The following is a 20103-nucleotide window of genomic DNA, read 5'->3' as shown; positions in this document are numbered from 1 at the left end:
CTGTTTTATTAGATTGGATGCGCTCAAAACTGCTCTGCCAGCTGCTTTCCTGTGGTGCCTGACTCTGCTGATCTGTTTACCTATGTGCTCTCTTTCTCTGAAGTCACAGGGTCCTGCCACTCCCTACCCATTTAACATCATTTTAGGTACTTTTCTGGTAGTTAGACAGCCTTTTCTTGTGGTCCATATATCCTCTGCAAGACAGAATTTGTCCTGATGGAAGGAGGGGCAGGAACCCAGCCTCCATTAGTCACTTAAGTAGCTTTAGTGACTCTGGTAAGTGGTGAGCAGAGGTTTCTTTCTGACCACACAGAGGAGAGTGGCTGAAATTCCTGGGGTGTGGGAGAGGGTGTATCTGGATTGCTGGTAAACTCTCTATTGTGGAATAGAGTGACAGCCTCTGTCTTATACATGTTCCTCTCACTATCCCATGCATTTCAGAGCTGTCTGCATGGTTCCTGCATTCAGAGCAGAAATCCCCATGTGGTCTTCACATGGACGTGGTGGCTGAGGATCATCAAAGTGTGCTCTTTAAAGCAAAATGGTTTGTGTTGATCCAAACTTGTCACATAGGGACCTTGTTCATAGATTCTCATGCTCTTGTCTCTCAAGGCACTCTGTCAGCTGCACATCAGGTACATTGAGCACTTCAGGGCTTTAGCACAGAAGTGGGTTACAGCTTCAAAGAGGGGACAGCCTGTGAAGGTGGAAGGTTCCATATGAGGTGAGGTGCTATCAAAGTCGGCCTTCGAGATGTTTTGACCTCTTGTTTCAGGTCAAGTCCTCACAACCCTTCTGCAGCATCTGACCTCTCCACTTATTCCACCGCCTCCCTGATCAGTAATGAAGAACAGTTTGAAGACTATGGGGAAGGAGATGATGTGGATTTTACTCCCAGTAGCCCATGTCCTGATGATGAGACCAGAACCAACGCCTACTCTGACCTTGGCTCATCTGTATCTTCCAGGTTGCTCCTTATTCATTAACAAACAATTTTTCATTTTTATTCTTCTCTGACCATAGCAGAGTTTACACTGGTTAGGTAGACTTACCTTATAAGCAAAATACGATGAGTTCATTTCCTGCCTTTTAATTGACAGACTGCATGAAATAATAAGAGCTATAGCAAATATGTTGTTTCTGGTAACCTCTGTTGGGTTCTGTTGAAATAAATGGTCTATTTCACTTGTAGAGATTTCTTTCTATTGCAGACAATAATTCCACAGTTCAGGGCTAGTATTGGAAGGGATTTGCTGCAAAGGAAACCAACTTCACATTATGTACCCACTCTGGTATAGTGAAGACTTACAAGAGAGAGCTGTTTCTGTTTAGCATTCTGATACTACAAATCCTTAGCACTAATCTGTGAGGGGAACTGCTGCAATATGTTCAGGGGGTTATTTGAAACAAGCATCCTATTGACTTGGAATGTCTTGGGAAACATAAGCAAGGAGCTGCTGTCTGTTAGGTGCTACAAATCCACAGCAGTGCCCTTGCCTCCTGCATGTATCCTCAGTCTCTGCAGCTCTTACATCTTGTGGCCAAGGCAGGTCCAGATTGTGCAGTCCTTCCCCCAGGCAAGGGAATGGGTGAGCAGGGCTGGGAAGAGCTGAAGGAAGATTCTGTAGGATTAGTCTGCTTGGATCAATAGCACATGGAGGTCTTGTCTTCATTGCTGACACAGGACAAGCTCACTGCATCCTTCTGTTCTGCATGCAGCCCCCCTGTGCTCCCCGTGTGTGCAGCATTTCTGCAGTCCTGCCTGGCCATGTCTCTCATGCATGCAGAGCCAGACCCCTCTCCACTGCCCCTTCATGGTGATGGCTCCTGTCTTTCATCCCCTCTTTCCTCAGGTTTATGCAGCACTTTCCATTCTCATTCCTGGGGCTCAGTGCACATCATGCCATGATTGCTGTCTTTTATTTGAGTTTATTTTCTCTTTATCATGCCAAGAGGTACTGCTATCTCCTCTATAGACCTGGGTCCACTTCTCCCTTCCTCCTCATTCTAGGGTTCCTATCATCCTACCATCTGAGGGGGTTCATGTGACTTCCTACCAGACCACTCTGTTTTTCATCTTCCTGCCTTTCTCTTGGAGAGAAGATTCTTCAGGTTGCATGCCAGGCTCTAGTGGGAAGATGGGCAAGATGAGAGGGGGACATTGCTGAGGTTGAATATACTCATGTAGCTCCCTTTGCTATGTGCATCACAGTGGACCACATGTACCTTTTGCTTTTCTTTTGGTCACCCAAACTGATTCTTTCCACTGCCACCCAGAGACATCCACATCCTCTGGAAGGCCTCAGCTCAGACTGGTGGACTTGCCCTAAGAGTAGCACTGGCCATCATCAGCTCTGACATAGATGACTGTAGTTAGAGATGGTTCTTCGAGTCCCTCATCTGTGATTCTGACACACAGACACAAGGAAAACCTGTTGTGGGTTGGTTACTACAGCCAGTAACATCTCTCCTTTCCTGCAAACAGTGCTGGCCAAACCCCCCGAAAAATGAGACATGTTTATAACAGCGAATTACTGGATGTTTACTGCTCACAGTGCTGCAAAAAGATAAATCTCCTCAACGATTTGGAAGCCAGGCTGAAAAACTTGAAAGCAAACAGGTAAGCAGCCCATTGCACTGCTTTTGGCAATGCCCCCTTGACATGGGACTGGCTTATAGCAGGAGGAGAGGGAGAGCAAGCCCTCTCCCTTCTGTATCCCATTTCATCTTACACGTGCGTTGTTCTTACAAAACAGTAAGAAATTTAGACTTGGATATTTAGCCCAAACCAAAATGCTGTTCTTCATCAGCTCTTAAATATTTTTTCTGATTTAAGGTGCAGACATCATTGCTAAACTCAAATATTTTAACCAATGAGCTCTTTGATTGCAGAGTGAGAGTGATATTTCAAGGAATTTTTCCCAGGAAGTGGGATCTGCTGTGCTGCTTAGTGCAGATCTACAGTTAGCTCCTGCTTTCTCCAGGTGGGAAGGAGGGATCTCCAGATCCTTGGCTAATGCACATAACCTTACATACACCTCTCCTAAAGCTACTGGTCAGCAGAGGTACTTGGCTTCTCTGGGATTTTTTTTGTGATGTCAACAGAACTTGGAAAAATGATAAATCCTGTGGCAGAAGTTATTTTTGGAGTTCTTTGCAATTTCAGCCTTTTCCTTACATTTCTTTCTCTGCCACTCGATCACTCTTAAGCTGTGCTGAGCACTTAAAAAGTGCTTCTAGCAATCACCTAGAGTTTTTGAAGGGAATTATTTGGTGGGATTTTAGCTCCCCCTAGAACTGGATATGAGTCCTGCCTGTCAGTGTAATCCCTGGGACGCAGCGCTGCCCTGCTGCTCTTCACTGTGCACAGCAGTGTGGAACCTGCCATGAACAATATTCCTGCCCTGCAAGGGTCTGCCAACATCCAGACCACGACCAGCCAGGGCTTTGGGAATTTTCTGAGAGAGGCTGGATATGCCTGACCAAGAGCTGTGTCTGTGCACACAGAGCTGTGACATCCTCTTACCAAGAGATGCAGCAGGATATTTTTGATCTAGTTCCAGTGCTGTCTGCAGCAAAGGGGTCTTCATTTAGATAGCACCAGTCTCTGGCTGCACAAGGGAACTGTAAAAATAGAAAGACCTCACTTCCTGTGCTGAACTGGGAAGCATTATGGGGAAGGATAAACTAACTGTTCATAAAATCATCTAAAAACTGGAAATCCAGAATAAATGTCCATCACTAACTTGGTGTCCCTTTGTGGTGTTTCTAATGTTAGTTTCACTCTGATTTACACTGACAAATCTCTGCTACATGTAACAGTATCTGCAAATTGACTTATTAATGATCACAGTAATTTGTGGCTTCACTCATCTTTGTGTTCTTAGTAATTGCAGCTTTTGATTCAGTTGTTAAAGAATATTGTTCACAGAATCATCTTTTGAGTAGGCTAAAAAAGTCCATTATATTTCATTGTGCAATTGAAATTGAAGCAAATAAGTGTTAAATTCCTATATCATTCCTTCTGTTTCCATGTAGCCCTAACAGGAAAATATCAAGCACAGCGTTTGGAAGGTAAGAGTCTTCAAGTTTTGTATGAATATTTGTGGAATCAGCCATAACAATTCCATAAGTGGGAGTGGGAGACAAAAGTAGGAATAATTTTAGAAAAACAAAAATGTACCAAAATAAGTTTTTAAGGGAAGGGGCCTGTGTTTGGGTATGAATGTTGCCCCTGTTACTCTTGGAGCAGGCCCCTGAACTGGAAACAGCTCTGTTAAAAATATAGATAGTTTTTGCTTCCTTGTCTGCCAAATGTATTCCTTTGTACTGCTATTTAATCAGTCCAGCTGCTGCTTCTTTAACCCTCATAATGTGGGCCTTGCTGCTGTTGCTAAAATATGGAGGAAAGCAAGAGCAGCCCTTTAAAAAGGACATACAGAATTGTCATCTTCCTTTGACTGAGTGAACCAGCCCTGGTCTGGGGAGGGCTGTAAGGTTCAAAGACATTTTAGATAATCTCCTGTGTTACATATTCTGACACTATTCTGCAGTGGAAACTGCTTGATATTTCTTTTTTTTTCTGTTTTTTTTAAGTTCTTACTTACTTCATTTAAGTATGAAATTTTCTAGCTTAACTGTACCAACCAATGTGCAGTGGTGACCTTATTTTAAATTTGTAATGAGGCAAATACAATTCAGTGCATAGTGTGAATAAGACTTAAGTATTTTTAAAACTATGTTAATGCTAGTGGCAGATCCTATCAAAAGCAACAAAGAACTCATTCCATAGAACTAATGTCATCGACTGTGCTCAGTATGACTTCATTTAGCTACCAGTCTCTTGTAAGGCTTGGGCTTAAACAGTTGTAATTGTAACTGAAAAGATTGCACAGATTTTACCATGGGTGTTCAAAGTCTGAAGCCAGACTCTTTGTCCTCCCTCCTCATCAAGCAAAGTAATGATCCTTCTGATCTTTCAGACAACTCTTCCACAACAGTAACTTCAGCAGCAGTAATGGCAGCACAGAAGACTTGTTCAGAGACAGTATAGACTCCTGTGATAATGATATCACTGAAAAGGTGAGAATCTCTGTGCCCCGTGAGTAATGTACCCAGCCAAATCCTGCTGCAGCCCAGCATCAGGGGATCAAGATCTTGCTCAGAATTACCCATGACCTGAAGTAGCTTATTTCAAAATGTCCTTCATGTTCCATTACTATTACAACTTTTCAGGCTTAATGCAAGAACTGAGCAAGCACAGCTCTAGGCATTGTGTTAGGACTTCTTTATGGTGTATTTGCAGTGATCACCTTCAAGGAACATGCAGGGTCTGGAGAACTCAGAATTGAGGCGCTTAATTTTGCTGCTGGCTTTGCAGAGAAATATGTCCCCTTTTAAAATGGTAGAGTAGCTAAATGCCAGTTAGAACAGTGAGGGAGTGTTTGAAGAGAGACTCAAACTCAGTCTGTTTTGCTTGTCCTTCCAGGTCACCTACCTAGAGAAGAAGGTGACAGAACTGGAGAACGATAGCCTGACAAATGGTGACCTGAAGAGCAAACTGAAACAAGAGAACACCCAGCTGGTTCACAGGTAACAAAGCACAGAGCCAGGTCTCTTCAGCACAAATATTCCTTCCCCACAACCAGCACAGTTGTGGGGAAGGAATATTTCTACCTCTAGAGTATGATCAAGTCTTCTTCCTTAATGCTGACAGATGAAATAAGGCTTCATCTGAGAAGTCCAGGTGGAATAGGACTGCCTTGCTGAATTTTCAGCAAGAAGAGGCCTGCAGACAAGTGTTTTTGACAGAGATGTTACTGACTTGTACAGAGAAAATGCTTCTGCTGTAAGAGAGGTTACCCCTGAAGGTTGGGGTTTTTTCCTTCCTTGTAGCAAGAGTAGAAGGCTGGGTCTTAGTCCCAGCTTCATGAGACTGAAAGAATACTAGATGAACTGATGCTACAGAAATTAATTCTGTGTTTATTAGTAAATATGAGAGATACTGGGAGATGTTAAATGCCAAAATAGATGGTGAATTAGAATGAAACAAGGAGTAGGCAGGAAAGAGAGAGGCAATGAATTTGCTTCTGAAGCTGTTACTGAAATGAGATCTGATTTCCTTAGAGTTCATGAACTAGAGGAATTATTGAAAGACCAAGAAACATCAGCAGAACAGACTCTGGAAGAAGAGATAAAGAGACACAGAGAAGCTTACAGCAAGTATGAAAAAGAGAAAGGCACTGAAATTGAACTGCTAAATACAAGGTAACAAACATCTTGGTGCTGCCCTGAACAGGGCAAAAGGTCTTCTTTTCTTTGTTTTTACTTTGGTTGTAAATGTAGGCTGTTCACCAGCAACAGTGCACAGATGGTGGCAGGTTGGCAGCTCTGTAGAGTAGCTCTGCAGTCACATGTCTAATGCCCAAAAGCTTGGAGGATGCTTTACATTAATGCTTTAATCCACGTGGCCCATGTAGACAGCTTAACTGGATATTTGGCACACATTCAAGGAGGGAATTGTGATGAGTTCTAGCAAATGTTTGTGCCTGCGTTTGTTTTTTCCAAACTAGATTTCTTCAGCTACCTGTTGTTAGGAGCACAAGAACCTGAGGGTCAGGGTAGCATTTTGGGCCTTAGAACTGAACAAGCAAAAATGCATGTTAAAAAGTGCTATGATTAGAAAGATTTTCCCTATTTGGTCTTTCTATCAGTTCAAGTGAGATGGCCTTTTAGAGCACACTATTGTGCATGTCTACGTTCTTGAAGAGGTATTTGCTGTAAGACTTTTGTTATTAACACAGGGTTCAGCAACTGGAAGAAGAAAATGGTGATCTGAAAAGCACTGTCACACGGCTGAAATCCCAAACAGAGAGATTGGATGAGGTAACAAAACTCCTGAGTCCTCAAGCAATTTAACAGCAGTTTATGTAAGAGCAAACTCTTGCTTGGCCTAGCTTCTTAAATTTTCCTTCCATAAACCAGATTATTGATGGAATTGGAACATTGGTCACCTGTAGGGGCAGGAACATCCTGAGACACAAGGCAGTTTATGGCCAGCTGTGTCTGTAGGTTCCTGTTGTGAAGCTGAGCTGTGTCCTGCTCTTGCCAGCCTGTTCTGAAGTTCCCTGTTGGTTCCAGGAGAGGCAGCGCATGTCAGACAGGCTGGAGGACACGAGTCTGCGACTGAAGGATGAGATGGATTTGTACAAGAGGATGATGGACAAGCTGCGGCAGAACAGGCTGGAATTCAACAAGGAGAGGGAAGCCACACAGGAGGCAAGTGTGAAGAGGGATGTAAGACCAGGCAGTCTCATATCACCTGCATGGAAGCCCTGGGGAGAAGGAATGGGCAGGATGAGCACTGAGAGCACCATATCCAGTGAAGCTATTGCTGGATTGTGTTTCTGTGGGAAAGGTGCCCACAGAGCAATGAATGCTGCAAGAATACTTAAGAAGTGCCAATCCCTGACCCAAAGGGCTTACAGCTCTTGGAGAACTGTGTGCCCTAACATTTCCCTCTGTTTGTAAGGGAAATTATGCATGAAGCTTAGCAATCACAGCCATTGCCAGCTCTGGGGCAGTTTAGGGGACCTGTGCTTGCAAAGGAAGAGGAAGAGGCTGTGTTGTAGGACTGGCCTCAGCCAGGCTCAGGGAGTGCTTTTGCTGGAGTACAGAGGGGGCTGTTTGCAGGGAGGGCTGCACAGACAGGGCCTGTTTGCTGCCCACAGCTCATCGAAGACCTGCGGAAGGAGCTGGAGCACCTGCAGCTGTACAAGCTGGAATGTGAGCGTCCTGGACGTGGCAGAAGCTCTTCCTCCAGCCTGAGTGAATTCAATGCCAAAACCAGAGAGGTGGAAATGGAGCATGAAATAAAACGGCTGAAGCAGGTGAGCAGGGAAGGGCCTCTCAATCCACATCAAATGCACAGGAATACCTTGAAAAATGCAAGCCCAAGCACTCTGCCTTTAGATTTTGTCCCCCCCTTTCTCACACAAGCACAAGAGCCTCAGTGCATCTGTGCAGGACTTCTTTGCACTGGTGATATAAATTATGCCCCAGGAAAACTCAGGCAGGGAGGCCTTGTCACTGGAGGTGAGAGTTGCTGTCAGCTGCAGCCTCACTGTATGTCATCCAAGCTACCTGTGATGTTAAAATATTTTTTTAATGAAACCTTGTAAAAAGAACTTAAAAAACAATGTCTTTTCATCCTTAAATAGGAGAATCAGAAACTTCGTGACCAAAATGATGATCTGAATGGACAGATTCTAAGCCTCAGTCTTTATGAAGCTAAAAACCTCTTTGCAACGCAAACAAAGGCCCAGTCACTGGCTGCTGAAATCGATTCTGCATCGAGAGATGAGGTAATGTGCTTTTCTAATCAGGTACTACTTCCAAGAATGTGCAATTTTCAATGTAATTAACTGTCAAGGTTGAACTCTCTGAAGCTGACAAATGAACGACAGAAAATTTTGCTCTGCTAAGAGTTCAAGGGTGTTAGAAGATTGCCTTAAATCTCACACTGTTTTGGTATCCTTATATTATAACTCTCCCATTTTTCTGTCAAAAAAATTGAATTATTAAGATCTCAATGAACTGTTTTGCAGTTCTAACATTTTGTATCTTGCAGAGTAATGTGAGAGTATGACATTATTTTCATACAAAAATGGTCATTGCTAGTTACTTTAATTTTTACTTTCTGTTCTAGATTTAGTTCATGTTACTTCACTAACAAGCTCTTACTTATATATTTGAGCTATATATTCCCTGTAGCAGAGCTGAATTCTTGGAGAAAGTAACTTCTGTGCAAATAATAGCTTGGTAATGCTTTGAAAAATATTCTGGGGAACCCGTTTGTATGTGGGCTGAGTGCAGCTGGTGAAGCTTCCTCTGAGCTCCAGGACAGATTGTGAGATCAGGCCAATGGATACATGAGAGCTCCCAGGGAAGAAGACAGGTTAGTGGTGAAGGAGATCAAAGGAATTGTTTGTCCTTGATGCTCTATCTCTTCCAGACAGAACTTCCCATTTCTTCATCAAGAAAAGTTGTGAGACAGAAAAGTCCTTTTTACCCAGTCTGTACTGAACTGACCTGTCAGCCTTAGCTCCTGGGCAGGCCCTTGAAGTGAAGGCCCTTGAATTACATATTTGAGAACTTAATTTCTTTCTGAACCAGAGCACTGTGAAAAAAGGTTGTTTACTTGTAGAGCTGTAATTAGGTAAAAGCAAACTGGCTTTTGCTATTGTCAAGAAAAATCTGACTTTGTCCCTTTCAATCTCGTGGCTCTGGCTCATGTGGGGAGTATCCAGCACTCCCCCTTTAAAGGAGGAAAGTGCCTGAAAGCTGTGGCCCAGACTCAGCAAAACCTCACAGACCTGCATAAACTGTTCCCCTTGTGCCATTCTCCTGTATGATCAGAACAAAGGTAACAATCTGCAGATTCAGGGTGGGACTTCTGTGAAGTCTTATGAAAATGGACAGGCAAATAATATGAGCTTTAGGAGGATCTGGAGCTCTGACATGCCTTGGCAGTTTTTTCAGTTTGGCATTAAACATTCAGAGATGAAAAGCAAACCAGTCTTCATCTTTAGAGAGGTTGAGGGGCCTTTTGCAGCCCAAAAATCTGGTGAAACACATGTATTTAATACAGAACATTGAGTAGCAAGTGGGTTTTTCTTGTGGAGTATGTAGTGGTTGTTTTGGGGATTTTTTTGAGAGAGAGTATGCACATCTCTCAAAGAAATCCAGAGGAATTCCAGAGGAAGCACATATTTTTCCTGGTGCAAAACACTGAAATATTTGTTCGGTTCAGCAGCCTTTCATGCAAACACCTTTAGATTTCAGTAGTAATGAAAAAAATTGAGTATCATGAAGCTCTTGCTCTGAGATGAAGCAGTGGTATGGATGCAGGATGGTTTGGCACGTTAGATGGGGAACTTGTTTCAAATGACCTGCCAGAAGATCCCTGGAGATGACTGTTCACCGCTTTCTTTGATAGCAAAGATCTGTAACATACAGAATTGTTTCTAGTACAGATACAGGGAGGAGCTGGAGTTAGAAAACCTGTCACAAAAGGAATTGGTGATCCTGAGCAGGCACTGGTCTCTCACCTGTCTCAATTTCAGGCTGTTACATAAAGTACTGAGAATATTTCAGGAGTAACTTGGAAATGTTGTGTTTTAGCTCATGGAAGCCCTCAAAGAACAGGAAGAGATAAATTACAGATTGCGACAGTATATGGACAAGATAATTTTGGCAATCCTGGACCACAATCCATCTATCTTGGAAATAAAGAATTGAAGAGAATATGAGAAGGAAAAGCAGCAACTGCCTGATATTTCTGCACATGCCACTGGATCTAAGCAGCACTCTGATACTGTAAATGAATCTATAAATGATATAATACACACTAGGTGTGAGTGTGGGTGCGTGGGTGTGTTTATATGATGTTTGGTACACTGTTATTTGTCATTGAATTGGCTTGGTTAGACTTTCTCCATGCACTTTCAATACCTGTGATGAGATGGACACTGTATATTAATGTAATAACAATATAACTGGATCATGCTGTTTTAGATACTGGACAAAATGACTCTACCTCTAGTTGTAAAAATAGACAATGGAAACATATGGATGTGGCCCTAACTTTAGGAGCAAGAATTGTTTTCTTTGTTCTTCCAGGAATTTGGGTACCACAAACCAATTGACATACCCAGGTTCAGTTCCTGACTGGTGCTGACTGTAGTTTCCTATTTGATTTAGTTTTAGTACTTAAACCACACATCAGATTAAAAAAAAAAACAAAACCAAAAAAACAAACAAACAAAAAACCCCACAAAAACACAACAAAAACCCACAAAATTTGGGAAAATACACAAAGTAAATGGGAAGGAAAGGAAGATACTGCAGAATTTTTGCTATTTATAAAAAATCACCATCCATTTGTTTGCCACTGTCAGCACAAAGTGTTTTTCATGTAAGATCACTTTGGAACTTGCTTTCAGATGCTCTGAGCCTGCTCTCTAGTGTGTGTGCATGTGTGTTTTTTTATGTCAGGGTCCCTGTAGCATTGAGGCAAAGAGGTTTCAAATCTGTTCCCCTATTTTCAGGGGTATATTATGGGCCATTAAAATGAATTCTGGGATTCTGCCCCTTTCCCTCACCCTGATTTTAAAGATTTCACTGAAGGAACACATTCCAGTTCTTACCAAAAAAAAGAAACAGAACAAGAAAATATTTGCATGAAATATCTCACCTTAGGGGGAGGAGGAGGACCAGCCCTCCACATGATGTGCTGAGTTGCTTTCTCACCCCAGACAGCTGCACTCCTTTGAGAATGGCATTTTCTGGGCAGGCTGTGCAGAGGAACAGCTGGTTCCTGGCGCAGCAGTGGAGGACAGTCTGGGACAGAGTGGCTTCTACCTATAGGACAGGAAAAAGAAAAAGAGCTTCATCTTGCAGGAGTTGCCAGGCCAGACTGAGCACACACGTGCATATCTAAAGCTCTGAGTAGGGAGCACATCCCAGTTTAGATGAGCAGTTGTGCTTGACTTTAGGTGTGTGCTGCATCTGCTCATGGACGTCAGTGGGACAGAACATTAAGCTTTAAAGTTGAGTGTATGCTTAAATGCTGCCTTAAATAGGGATGACTTCAACATGTGCCTGTGTTCTCCAGAGCTGGATCTATACTGTAGGGCTAGGACATTTTTAATTAATAATGTAGCTTATATAAGGAGCTTATGGAATTGTTTGGGTAGTTGAATGCTAAAAACAAATTTTATTCCATGCACTTTTTTTTTAAAGTAAAAGTTTCACACTTTTGATTCACACCAACTGGCACAGAAAAATTAGCCAGAGTATTTGGCTTTCCCCAGTGCAGAGATGTTTCCTCTATTAAATACACTCCCCAGGAGAATGTTACAGTAGCAATGACTGTGCTTTTCTGTGTATTTCTTGCTGTTGGCAGTGTCTTGCCCCTAGTATTCTCTTGATGTATCTTGGTGTGTATATGTGATGCATTTTTCCTGAATTTGAATACATAAAACTGTATTCAGTTAGGGATGTAAATATATATAATTCTTTTTCTGCAATCTCTGTGCTCTTGCCTTCAGTGATGTGTTACTGGAGTGATGGGAAGCAGGGGGCGTGCTGAAATCAGGCTTTCTTGAAGGCAAGAAAATAAAAACAGTTTGTTTCTATGTATCTGCATAGCAGGTGTAAAGTAATGGAAGGAGAGAGGAACCAGAGGAATGACTGAGACACAACACCCCAGTGTACACAGGTCTGCAGTGCTCTGGGAGAAATGGGGCAGTCTGGTTCAGTCTGTCATGTCACAGGGCTGGGTTCCTGAGGCTCTGGGGTAATCTGGAGGAAAGGATTTAAAGACCACTCCTTTGCCACCTGGGAATGGTGTAAGATGTAACACTGCAGCAGCTTCTGTTTGTTTAGAAGTAGGTGGAACCCCATGGAAACCCCACACATCCACCTTTCCCACCTGCTGCTGCTTCTGGATGTGCTGCCCAGAAGGTGGGAGAGAAGCAGTTCAGCCAGCTCGGTGCTTCCTGCCTACAGGACTCCTCACTTGCACTTTGGTGATGGCATTTCCCTCTGCCTGGTGCTGTTTGTGGGTTCTGCCAGAGACTTCACTCTTTGTAGGCCACAGAGAACTCTTCCCCAGTGTCAGGGGGCTGTTGCAAACCTGCTGTGACCAGCAGGGCTGGGTGACCCAGCAGCCCTGATTCTGGAGCTGTGTTGCACTGCTGTCCTGCTCTCATGCAGAGCATTTCAGTTAGAGTGAAGCTCTTGCAGCTTAGGCTGGTGACTGAATGTTTTCCCCTAATTATTTTTAAGTAAACTGGACTTGGCTTCAAAATTTCAGTAATCTAAAGCCCAGTCCCATTAGGGTGGAAGTGTTGAGGACTGTTGCACTGAAAGCAAAGCCCATGGACTTGAACAGAAGACGTTGTAGTGAGAGCCAAGTTTTTGTGCAGATAATTATATGTAGGAGGTGAACAGTCACTAGTAGTGACATGTAGTCACCAAATCTGGCTGATATCCCAAAAGGAATGCTCTAGCCAAGGGTACTCAGCAGTGGAAATTTCTTGAATCTTGCAGGACTTCTTGTTCAGTTCTGTACCCAGCTGTGTAAGTATTTAGAAACTCTTCCTTGCTCCAGTGTTTGCATTTGAAGAGATGTCTTACCACCATGTTGGTGGTGTTTGTAGCTGTGTTTTATTGTGTAAAGGAGGTATCCTTCTGCTCCTGTGGGGCCCTCAGTGTGGTACTGCCATCTGTTACTGTGGAAATCATATCCAGATACTTACTATGTTTGACAAATAATGTGAGTTGGAGGTGGGAGAGGCATTTCACTGGCAAATATATTTTCCTCTAAGGTATCCACCTCTAAAAATACTAATTAGCAATTGCATTCTTAGACTGAGTAACTACAGATATTAGAGCAACTCATCTTGCAGCTCAAGCCCTGGAGAACCCTTTTATCCCAGAAAAGAAGTCATTGTGTTTTATGACAGGCAGGTAATTTGGTAATAAAGGATCACTTGGTGGCTCACTGGGGCAGGGAGAAGAGTAATCTGATACCAGTGTTGCAGAGAGTGCATATTTTGATAAGTGTCAGACAGACACTGGCAGAACAGACAGGAGATGTTACAAATGGGGAGACACTAACTCTGCTGTCTGTTCTCTGATAAATTTCTTACTTCTTTGCTGTGGACATCCTTTGTATTCCCAGGCTGGCCAGGAAAGTACAGCCTGCCTCTGTCAGTGTTACTGTTGGTGGACCAAGGGCCTCCCTTCCCTGGGTAACTCACTTCAGACACAGAAATGTGCTGTCATCTCTCTAGCAATACACAGATGCAGTAAACACTCCTGTGTCAAACCCATGGTTCTCTTTAAGCCTTGGGGGTGCAAACACAATCCCAGGTATTGTGTCTTGACCTTAGATTCTGAAAAGCTAAATGATATTCTGGTCAAACCTGTTGCAAACTACTACAGGTATTTCTGGACAGTGGAAAATAAGACTGGCTTTTGGCTAGAAGCTGCCCTTGGTCAGGCTAATCCCACGCAAGGTACTGCAGAAAAATTACCTCTTTCAAAACTTGCACTTAAAGAGTACCTGAAATGCAGTCTCTCAAGATTTTTCTGGTGTTGGCTGCTTCCCTCCAGACTTCAGTCTTCAGCTGCTGCCTAGTTCTGATTTCAGAATGATGCTGATTCAAAACTGCTTTGACATCAAAAGAAAATTTTTCAGCATTTTGAATAGCTTCTATTTAAGACTGAAGCTGTTAAAGAATTTTTCTTGAAGTGCGACATTGATGAATTGTAACTATCCCATTTTTAAGGAATTTTAAATATGCAAATATGTAGGAAGTTTCAAAGAAACCCAGCATCCAATGAACTTTTGTTGCCAACTTTCCTTTCACGGTCTTTGGGAAAAATTCAGATATTTCTCAGCCAGCTCTGTAGGGAGTTGAACACAGCATTATTAATTCTCAAAGATGTGTATCAACAAATATTTTGCTGTCTGAGTGCAGCAATGCTCCATTTACTTTGGTAGAACTGCATTGCTCTCCAGAGAGGATCTAGGGCAGTATTTAGGCTCCCTAATCTGGTTTGTAAATGAGGGCTTGGAAGCTAATATATAAACACATATTGTGGGCTGCTACACGAGGCACTGCTCACTGGTCTGTGCATCACAGTTCCTGTGACATGTGATGAGTCTAAGAACTAGAATTTACAAATAAAAGAATGCTTTTTTTACATTCTTTAATGGCAGTGAATATGCAATGGTTTTCTCTTAAAACAAATGCTGTATGGTGTGATCTGAGGGATTTTTTTCCAAGGAAGGAAGGAAGTAGCAGCTGATCAAACACTTGCCAAATCAGTGGCTTGGCTTATACTGATTTAAGTGAAAACTTGACTCAGACTTTAACTGAGCAGCTCCTGGTGTAAGCAGCAATGCTCATATTCTTGTCAAGTCATTTGTTACTCAAGAAACATTGCCAAAAAGTCATGACTGGTTAGTTTTAAAGGACATAGTACCACAGTTCTGACATTTTGTTCCTTTGCATTTCAGTATTTTTGAATACAAAATATTGGTCCTAGGAGCAATTTGTTGTTAAATCATGCATGGGTTTCTAGTTAATGAAACTCTGCATGTAGCTTTAGAGTTTGATGAAGATTGCAGTCAGTGCTGGGTCTGAATCCTGTCATTCTGCATAATGCACTGGGAATTGGTCTGATGTGCAAGAGAGTTGTTTCTTTCTGGGACTCTTCCTCAGCGTTCTGTTGACATTTCCATTCTTGGTCTTGTCCCCATCAGGTGTCTGTGTGCCTTGGGGCAGCACTTTCAGCAGATGGGAGGGACAAATTCAATATTCTTGGCTTTAGTGTGACTTTAGCTACCAAGGCAAGAATTTCAGTCCTGTCTTTCTAGCAGGCCAGTCCTGTCCTTGCCTTTTTTGTGGTTGTGAAAACTGGTTGTGTCCCGTGTACATGACAAAACTGTAGCTGGTTCTCATGATATACAGGCAGGTGGGGTGAGTAAAGCTGAAGGTGATCCAGGTGAGGGATCCCTGGGATGTGCCTCGGTTCTGTGCAGGTGTCCCACTGCACACTCTGGAGGCTCAGGCCTGCAGCTCAGCGAGGCCAGCACATCACAGAGGTGACAGCAGCAGCCCCTGAGGATCTGCAGGCAGAATCTGCAGGCAGGGCCACGCTACCCCAGTTTGCCACAGTGTGGAGCCACCTGCCAGGGCTCTGCTGTTCTCTGCACCCCGGGCTTCAGCCTGCTGGCTTCAGTCTGCGGCTTTTGTTCAACTGCAAAAGCAGTACCTGGTCAAACATCCTGTTAGAGAGATCTGGTTTTACTTGACTTTAAACCTAATGAAAACATTAACAAACATGGGCTTCTGCAGTGTAATTTGTACACCTAGCCCTGGAATGGAGGTGCTGTGAGTGGAGCAGCTGTGACACCTGAGCCGTCAGCTTGGCTGTCACTGCTCTGGGCACAGTGACACCCCGGAAACCCCTCAGAGCCGCTGTGCCCCAGTGAGGGGTGGCAGGTGACTGTTCTGGGGGACACATGTGTGCAGGGGTCAGGGGGCTGCAGACACTCCTCCTCCCAGTGATGAACTCACACTCCCCAGCATCAGCCCTGATTTATTTACCACCTTATCCATAGCTAAATTATTCTGGCTTTGGAGAAAGGACATCAGAAGGAGAACCAAGAATTTAGTATCCTGTGAACACTTCAGTACACTACAGGGCAGTAAATGTTGCACTGATATATATTTAAATGCCGAGACATTTTCAGAATTACTGTAAAATCAGTTGTGAGAGCCATTTGTTTTTCTCTGTTGCACAGACTAGTCACTTTTTTTGCATGGTTACATATTTTAGTACTTGTGCCTTTTACTTCTCTGTTGTGAGGATACATTTTATTTTCACATTTTATCATCTGGTTTTGGACACTTTTTATATACACTTCTTTAATCATCTGGTTTCTTGTAATGTACATGTGTATATATAAAATAGATCAGATTTGTATTCATGTGCCTCTGAGATGTAAAAAATATTCATTTTGTACAGGTTTTTTTAGAAGCACTAGGTCATGGTCTAAATTACGTAGCAAATGAAATTTAACATAATTAGCAGTTCTTTGTCTTCTTTTAGGAATGTTGTGTCAGGTGGTTGGTCTCTTGTAAGGCAATGTCACACACACTCTGCAGATTTATTGTTTTAGTATTGTTTTGAGACCAATTCTATCCACTTGTTGGCTTAAGTTAATTCAAAATAATAAAACACTTAATTAAATGTTACAGTCCTGACTTGGTGATTATAGTTTTTATTTCCATTAAAGCAAATTTGCTTCCTTTCATACTTGAAATGGGCACCAGACCAAAACCTCATTTGAACACATTGCCCATTTCAGGTTAACTTCCATTCTGGGATTATTTTTGTGGGATCAGGCAAGTGATTTACTTTGACCATTGAAATGGAAAAAGAAATAGCATTACCAATTGATAGACTCTCCATCTTAGAGTGCCTAAAATGTTTTAGTTACTCCTTGTCTTCCCTGCCTGGCTTCTGTGGCAGCATTTCCTAAGGACAGACCCTGGGTCTGCATTCCTCTTGCAGATGTGAGAGACTGGGTGTCTTGCTCTTCACATTTTGGCAGATGCTGAACAAACTCCTTCCCTTGGGGTTTGTAGCACAGCATTCTCCCACAGCATTTGGGAAGCTGTGTAGATGCATTGTGAACCTGGACATCTGTAACTGGCAGCAAGGGCCCTGGTCCTAGAAGTGTCCTTCCCTCCCTCCAACCTCTTCTTGAGCTGGTGGTTTCATTTCTGGAGTGTTGACCCTGCTCATCTGATGAGATCCTCAAATTGTTCCCTCTCTCAAACCTTGTTGTTTATCAATACCCCACTCACCAGCCCCCAGACAGTGAGATAATAAACTGTGGTAAGTCTCGAGGAAAAAATCATCAATATCCCCTAAATCTTCCAAAAAACAAAGTTTTTATCTATAAAAGAATATGTTCCATTCTCACAGAGCAAATTTTTTTTACTGAATTTGACACCCATTTCACAGAAAAAAAAGCTGCCTTAGAAGCAAGGAGGTGTTGTTTTTATTTCAAAGGCTGCTTGGTATGAAAATGAGCAAAGTTCACTTGCTCCATTGTTACTGAAAAAAAGCAGCCAGCAAAAGTGGCATATGACTATTTTTAATCTCATTCTGTAATTTATAACATCAGTGAAGTGATGTCAGTACTGTTGCAATGTGCCATTACACTATTTTCTCTGTATTTTCTTGAAATACTTTTTGGGGACAATAAAGCTGTCCTTGCTGATGTGGATCCTTCAGGTAGCTGTAATGTACAATCAGATGTGTAAATAAATTATTTGCTTTCCCTGCATGACTAAAGCATTGTCTGTGGCGGGTGGCTGATTCAATGTCCCTCCTTGCCTTCCTCCCTGCTCCACCTCTATTTCTGTGCTTCATTTAAAGAAAGATTGCCCAGTTCTGTTCTCACCTGCCCAAACACCAGCTTCATTCACTTTGCATAAGTTACACAGATGGCACCAGGGAAGATGTTTGCTCAGTACATGCCTTACCTGACATCCACAGTTGTGGAAGCCCAAGCTTCACAGGACCAACCCATTAATGTTTCCACCAACAGTGCTGCCCTTCTCAATTGATGGGAACTCCAGCTGGGAGCTGTTTGCAGCTTTTTTATGTGACTTAAATACAATTATTTACTGACCCACCGTAGCTAATGAGCACTGCTGTGCTGTGGCTCGCTCCCTGAGGAGCAGTGAGCTGTTTGTGGGGAGGGCACAGCCTGGAGCTGCGTCCTGGGGGAGCCGGGGCTGGGGCAGCCTGGCCTGGCACGGCCAGCAGTGCCCACCCCAGGGCACGTGCTGAGGGGACTTTCACACCTCAGCCAAAGGCAGCAGCTCCCCCGGGAGAGTCCTGAGGGAAAACTCTGCCATGGGCGGCCCCTGGAGAGGCCGAGGCTCCTGGGGGGCCATCCTGGGAGCAGCACCACAGGCTTTGTCCCTTCGTGAGGGACCGGGACAGTGCTGGGACACCTCTGGCTGTGACTGGGAGCCAGGACCTGTCACAGGTGCCAGCTGTACAGACCAGGGGGGACCCTCAGCCTGATGTGGGCTCAGGCCAGGACTCCCCACGTCCCGAGCAGGCGGAACAGGCTCTGCATGAGGTGCGATGGTGGAGGACACACCCAGGGCCTGCTCGACCCACACTCTGAGGTAATTTTTTCTTTTAATCTTCAGTTTGAGCCATCAGACCTGCTGGCTTCTTCTCTGGGCTTTATTTTAATGCTGGAGTCAAAAGAATGACAAGTGAGGAGCAGCTTAGGTTCCAGGCTGCTTTTTGCAAGATCTGTGTGGAGGGGGGGGAGTGCGCCATGGGCAGGTCCCTGTGGGCAGCCAGTCCTGAGCTGGTGTCTGTGGGCACATTGCCCAACAGAGGGGTCCAGTGCTCTGGGAAAATGCTGCTGATAGAGGGGCAGACACTGTCAGCCCAGAGAAATGCTGGATGCTCCTTACTAGGGAAAAATGGAGCCTTTTTGTTATGTGCTGGGGACACTCCAGGGTGAGGTGTCCCCTCAAGCAGCCCAGCGCAGTTCCTTGCCCTGTCCTAGCTGCCCAGCAGCATCTCGGATGAAACCACCAGGGCTGGCCTGGGAATGTCAGCAAAGCCCACCCTGACACAGCCACGGGGTGCAGGTGGGTCAGGGATGTGTTTCCACAGGGGTTTCGTAGGTTTGAGGTTTGACTCCTGAGAAGCTGCTGCTCCCACCCCCAGCCTGCACCTCCAGTGCCACCTCATGTCCTTGGGCTAACAAAATGTGACCATTTTGCACCTGTGTGAAAGATAGTGAAGGTAGCCAGGGAACCAAGCCTATGGCATGTTATTTAAAATACAAAGCAGAGTTTAAGGTGGTAAGATCTCTGCCTCCAGCTGGGCTTGGGGCAAGGCAGAAGAGGAAAGGGAGTTTTGAAAAGACTTCACTAGTCAGTTCAAGCCTTGCAGGGCAAATTTTTTCCTTTCAAAAACATTTTTATGGTCTTCAAGTGATTATACTCTACCAAACAGCTTTCATTTGACTGACAATAGTCTCTAAATGTAGTATATGTCTTTTAGAGTATCATCCCATGAGGCTGTGAGGTAGCTTTTCTCACAGTGGGCACAGATATTTGGGGACTATTTGGGGAATGAGAGCAAAGATACTGTACGAATAATCCATGGAGCAATGTACCCATGTGTTATCTTCTCAGGCTCCCTGTTCCCAGATTCCTCCCAGCAATGAGATGTTGGATATTCAGATTTATAACAGCAGGCTCAAAGAAAGCTCCCTACTGTGTATGCTAAACGACTTCACCAGAGAGACAGGGAGCAGTTTTGTTCCCAAACCTCAGCACCTCAGTCTAATGTGCTGTGCTACTGACCTACTTGCACAGCAGTTACTTGCTAGTACATGAGACAGACACAGTGGGAAAGCAAATCACGTGTTACTCTGGGGGCAGGAATCATCCCCACCTTGTACCACAAAGTCTG

At 43.8% G+C, this 20103-nt stretch overlaps 1 protein-coding gene across 5 annotated transcripts in view; it reads left to right on the top strand.

The window, feature by feature from the left end:
- Positions 1 to 17943, top strand: part of RAB11FIP4 (RAB11 family interacting protein 4) — a 121367-nt gene extending 103424 nt beyond the window's left edge. For 4 of the 5 annotated variants that reach the window (XM_066566075.1, XM_066566077.1, XM_066566079.1 and 1 more), the window contains 11 exons: positions 776 to 967; positions 2486 to 2620; positions 4039 to 4074; positions 4983 to 5082; positions 5489 to 5592; positions 6127 to 6267; positions 6804 to 6885; positions 7141 to 7278; positions 7731 to 7889; positions 8220 to 8363; positions 10183 to 17943. In XM_066566075.1, coding sequence (XP_066422172.1) covers positions 776 to 967; positions 2486 to 2620; positions 4039 to 4074; positions 4983 to 5082; positions 5489 to 5592; positions 6127 to 6267; positions 6804 to 6885; positions 7141 to 7278; positions 7731 to 7889; positions 8220 to 8363; positions 10183 to 10299 — 1348 coding nt within the window. In that variant the 3' untranslated portion in view covers positions 10300 to 17943. The remainder of the gene's footprint in view (positions 1 to 775; positions 968 to 2485; positions 2621 to 4038; positions 4075 to 4982; positions 5083 to 5488; positions 5593 to 6126; positions 6268 to 6803; positions 6886 to 7140; positions 7279 to 7730; positions 7890 to 8219; positions 8364 to 10182) is intronic. The other variant, XM_066566076.1, reaches the window with a different exon arrangement.
- Positions 17944 to 20103: the final 2160 nt, after the last annotated feature.

The sequence above is a fragment of the Molothrus aeneus genome, chromosome 26, assembly GCF_037042795.1.
Source record: "Molothrus aeneus isolate 106 chromosome 26, BPBGC_Maene_1.0, whole genome shotgun sequence".
Classification (NCBI taxonomy): domain Eukaryota; kingdom Metazoa; phylum Chordata; class Aves; order Passeriformes; family Icteridae; genus Molothrus; species Molothrus aeneus.
The sequence above is the reverse complement of the archived record's forward strand: the minus strand, read 5'-3'. Positions and strand labels throughout refer to the sequence as shown.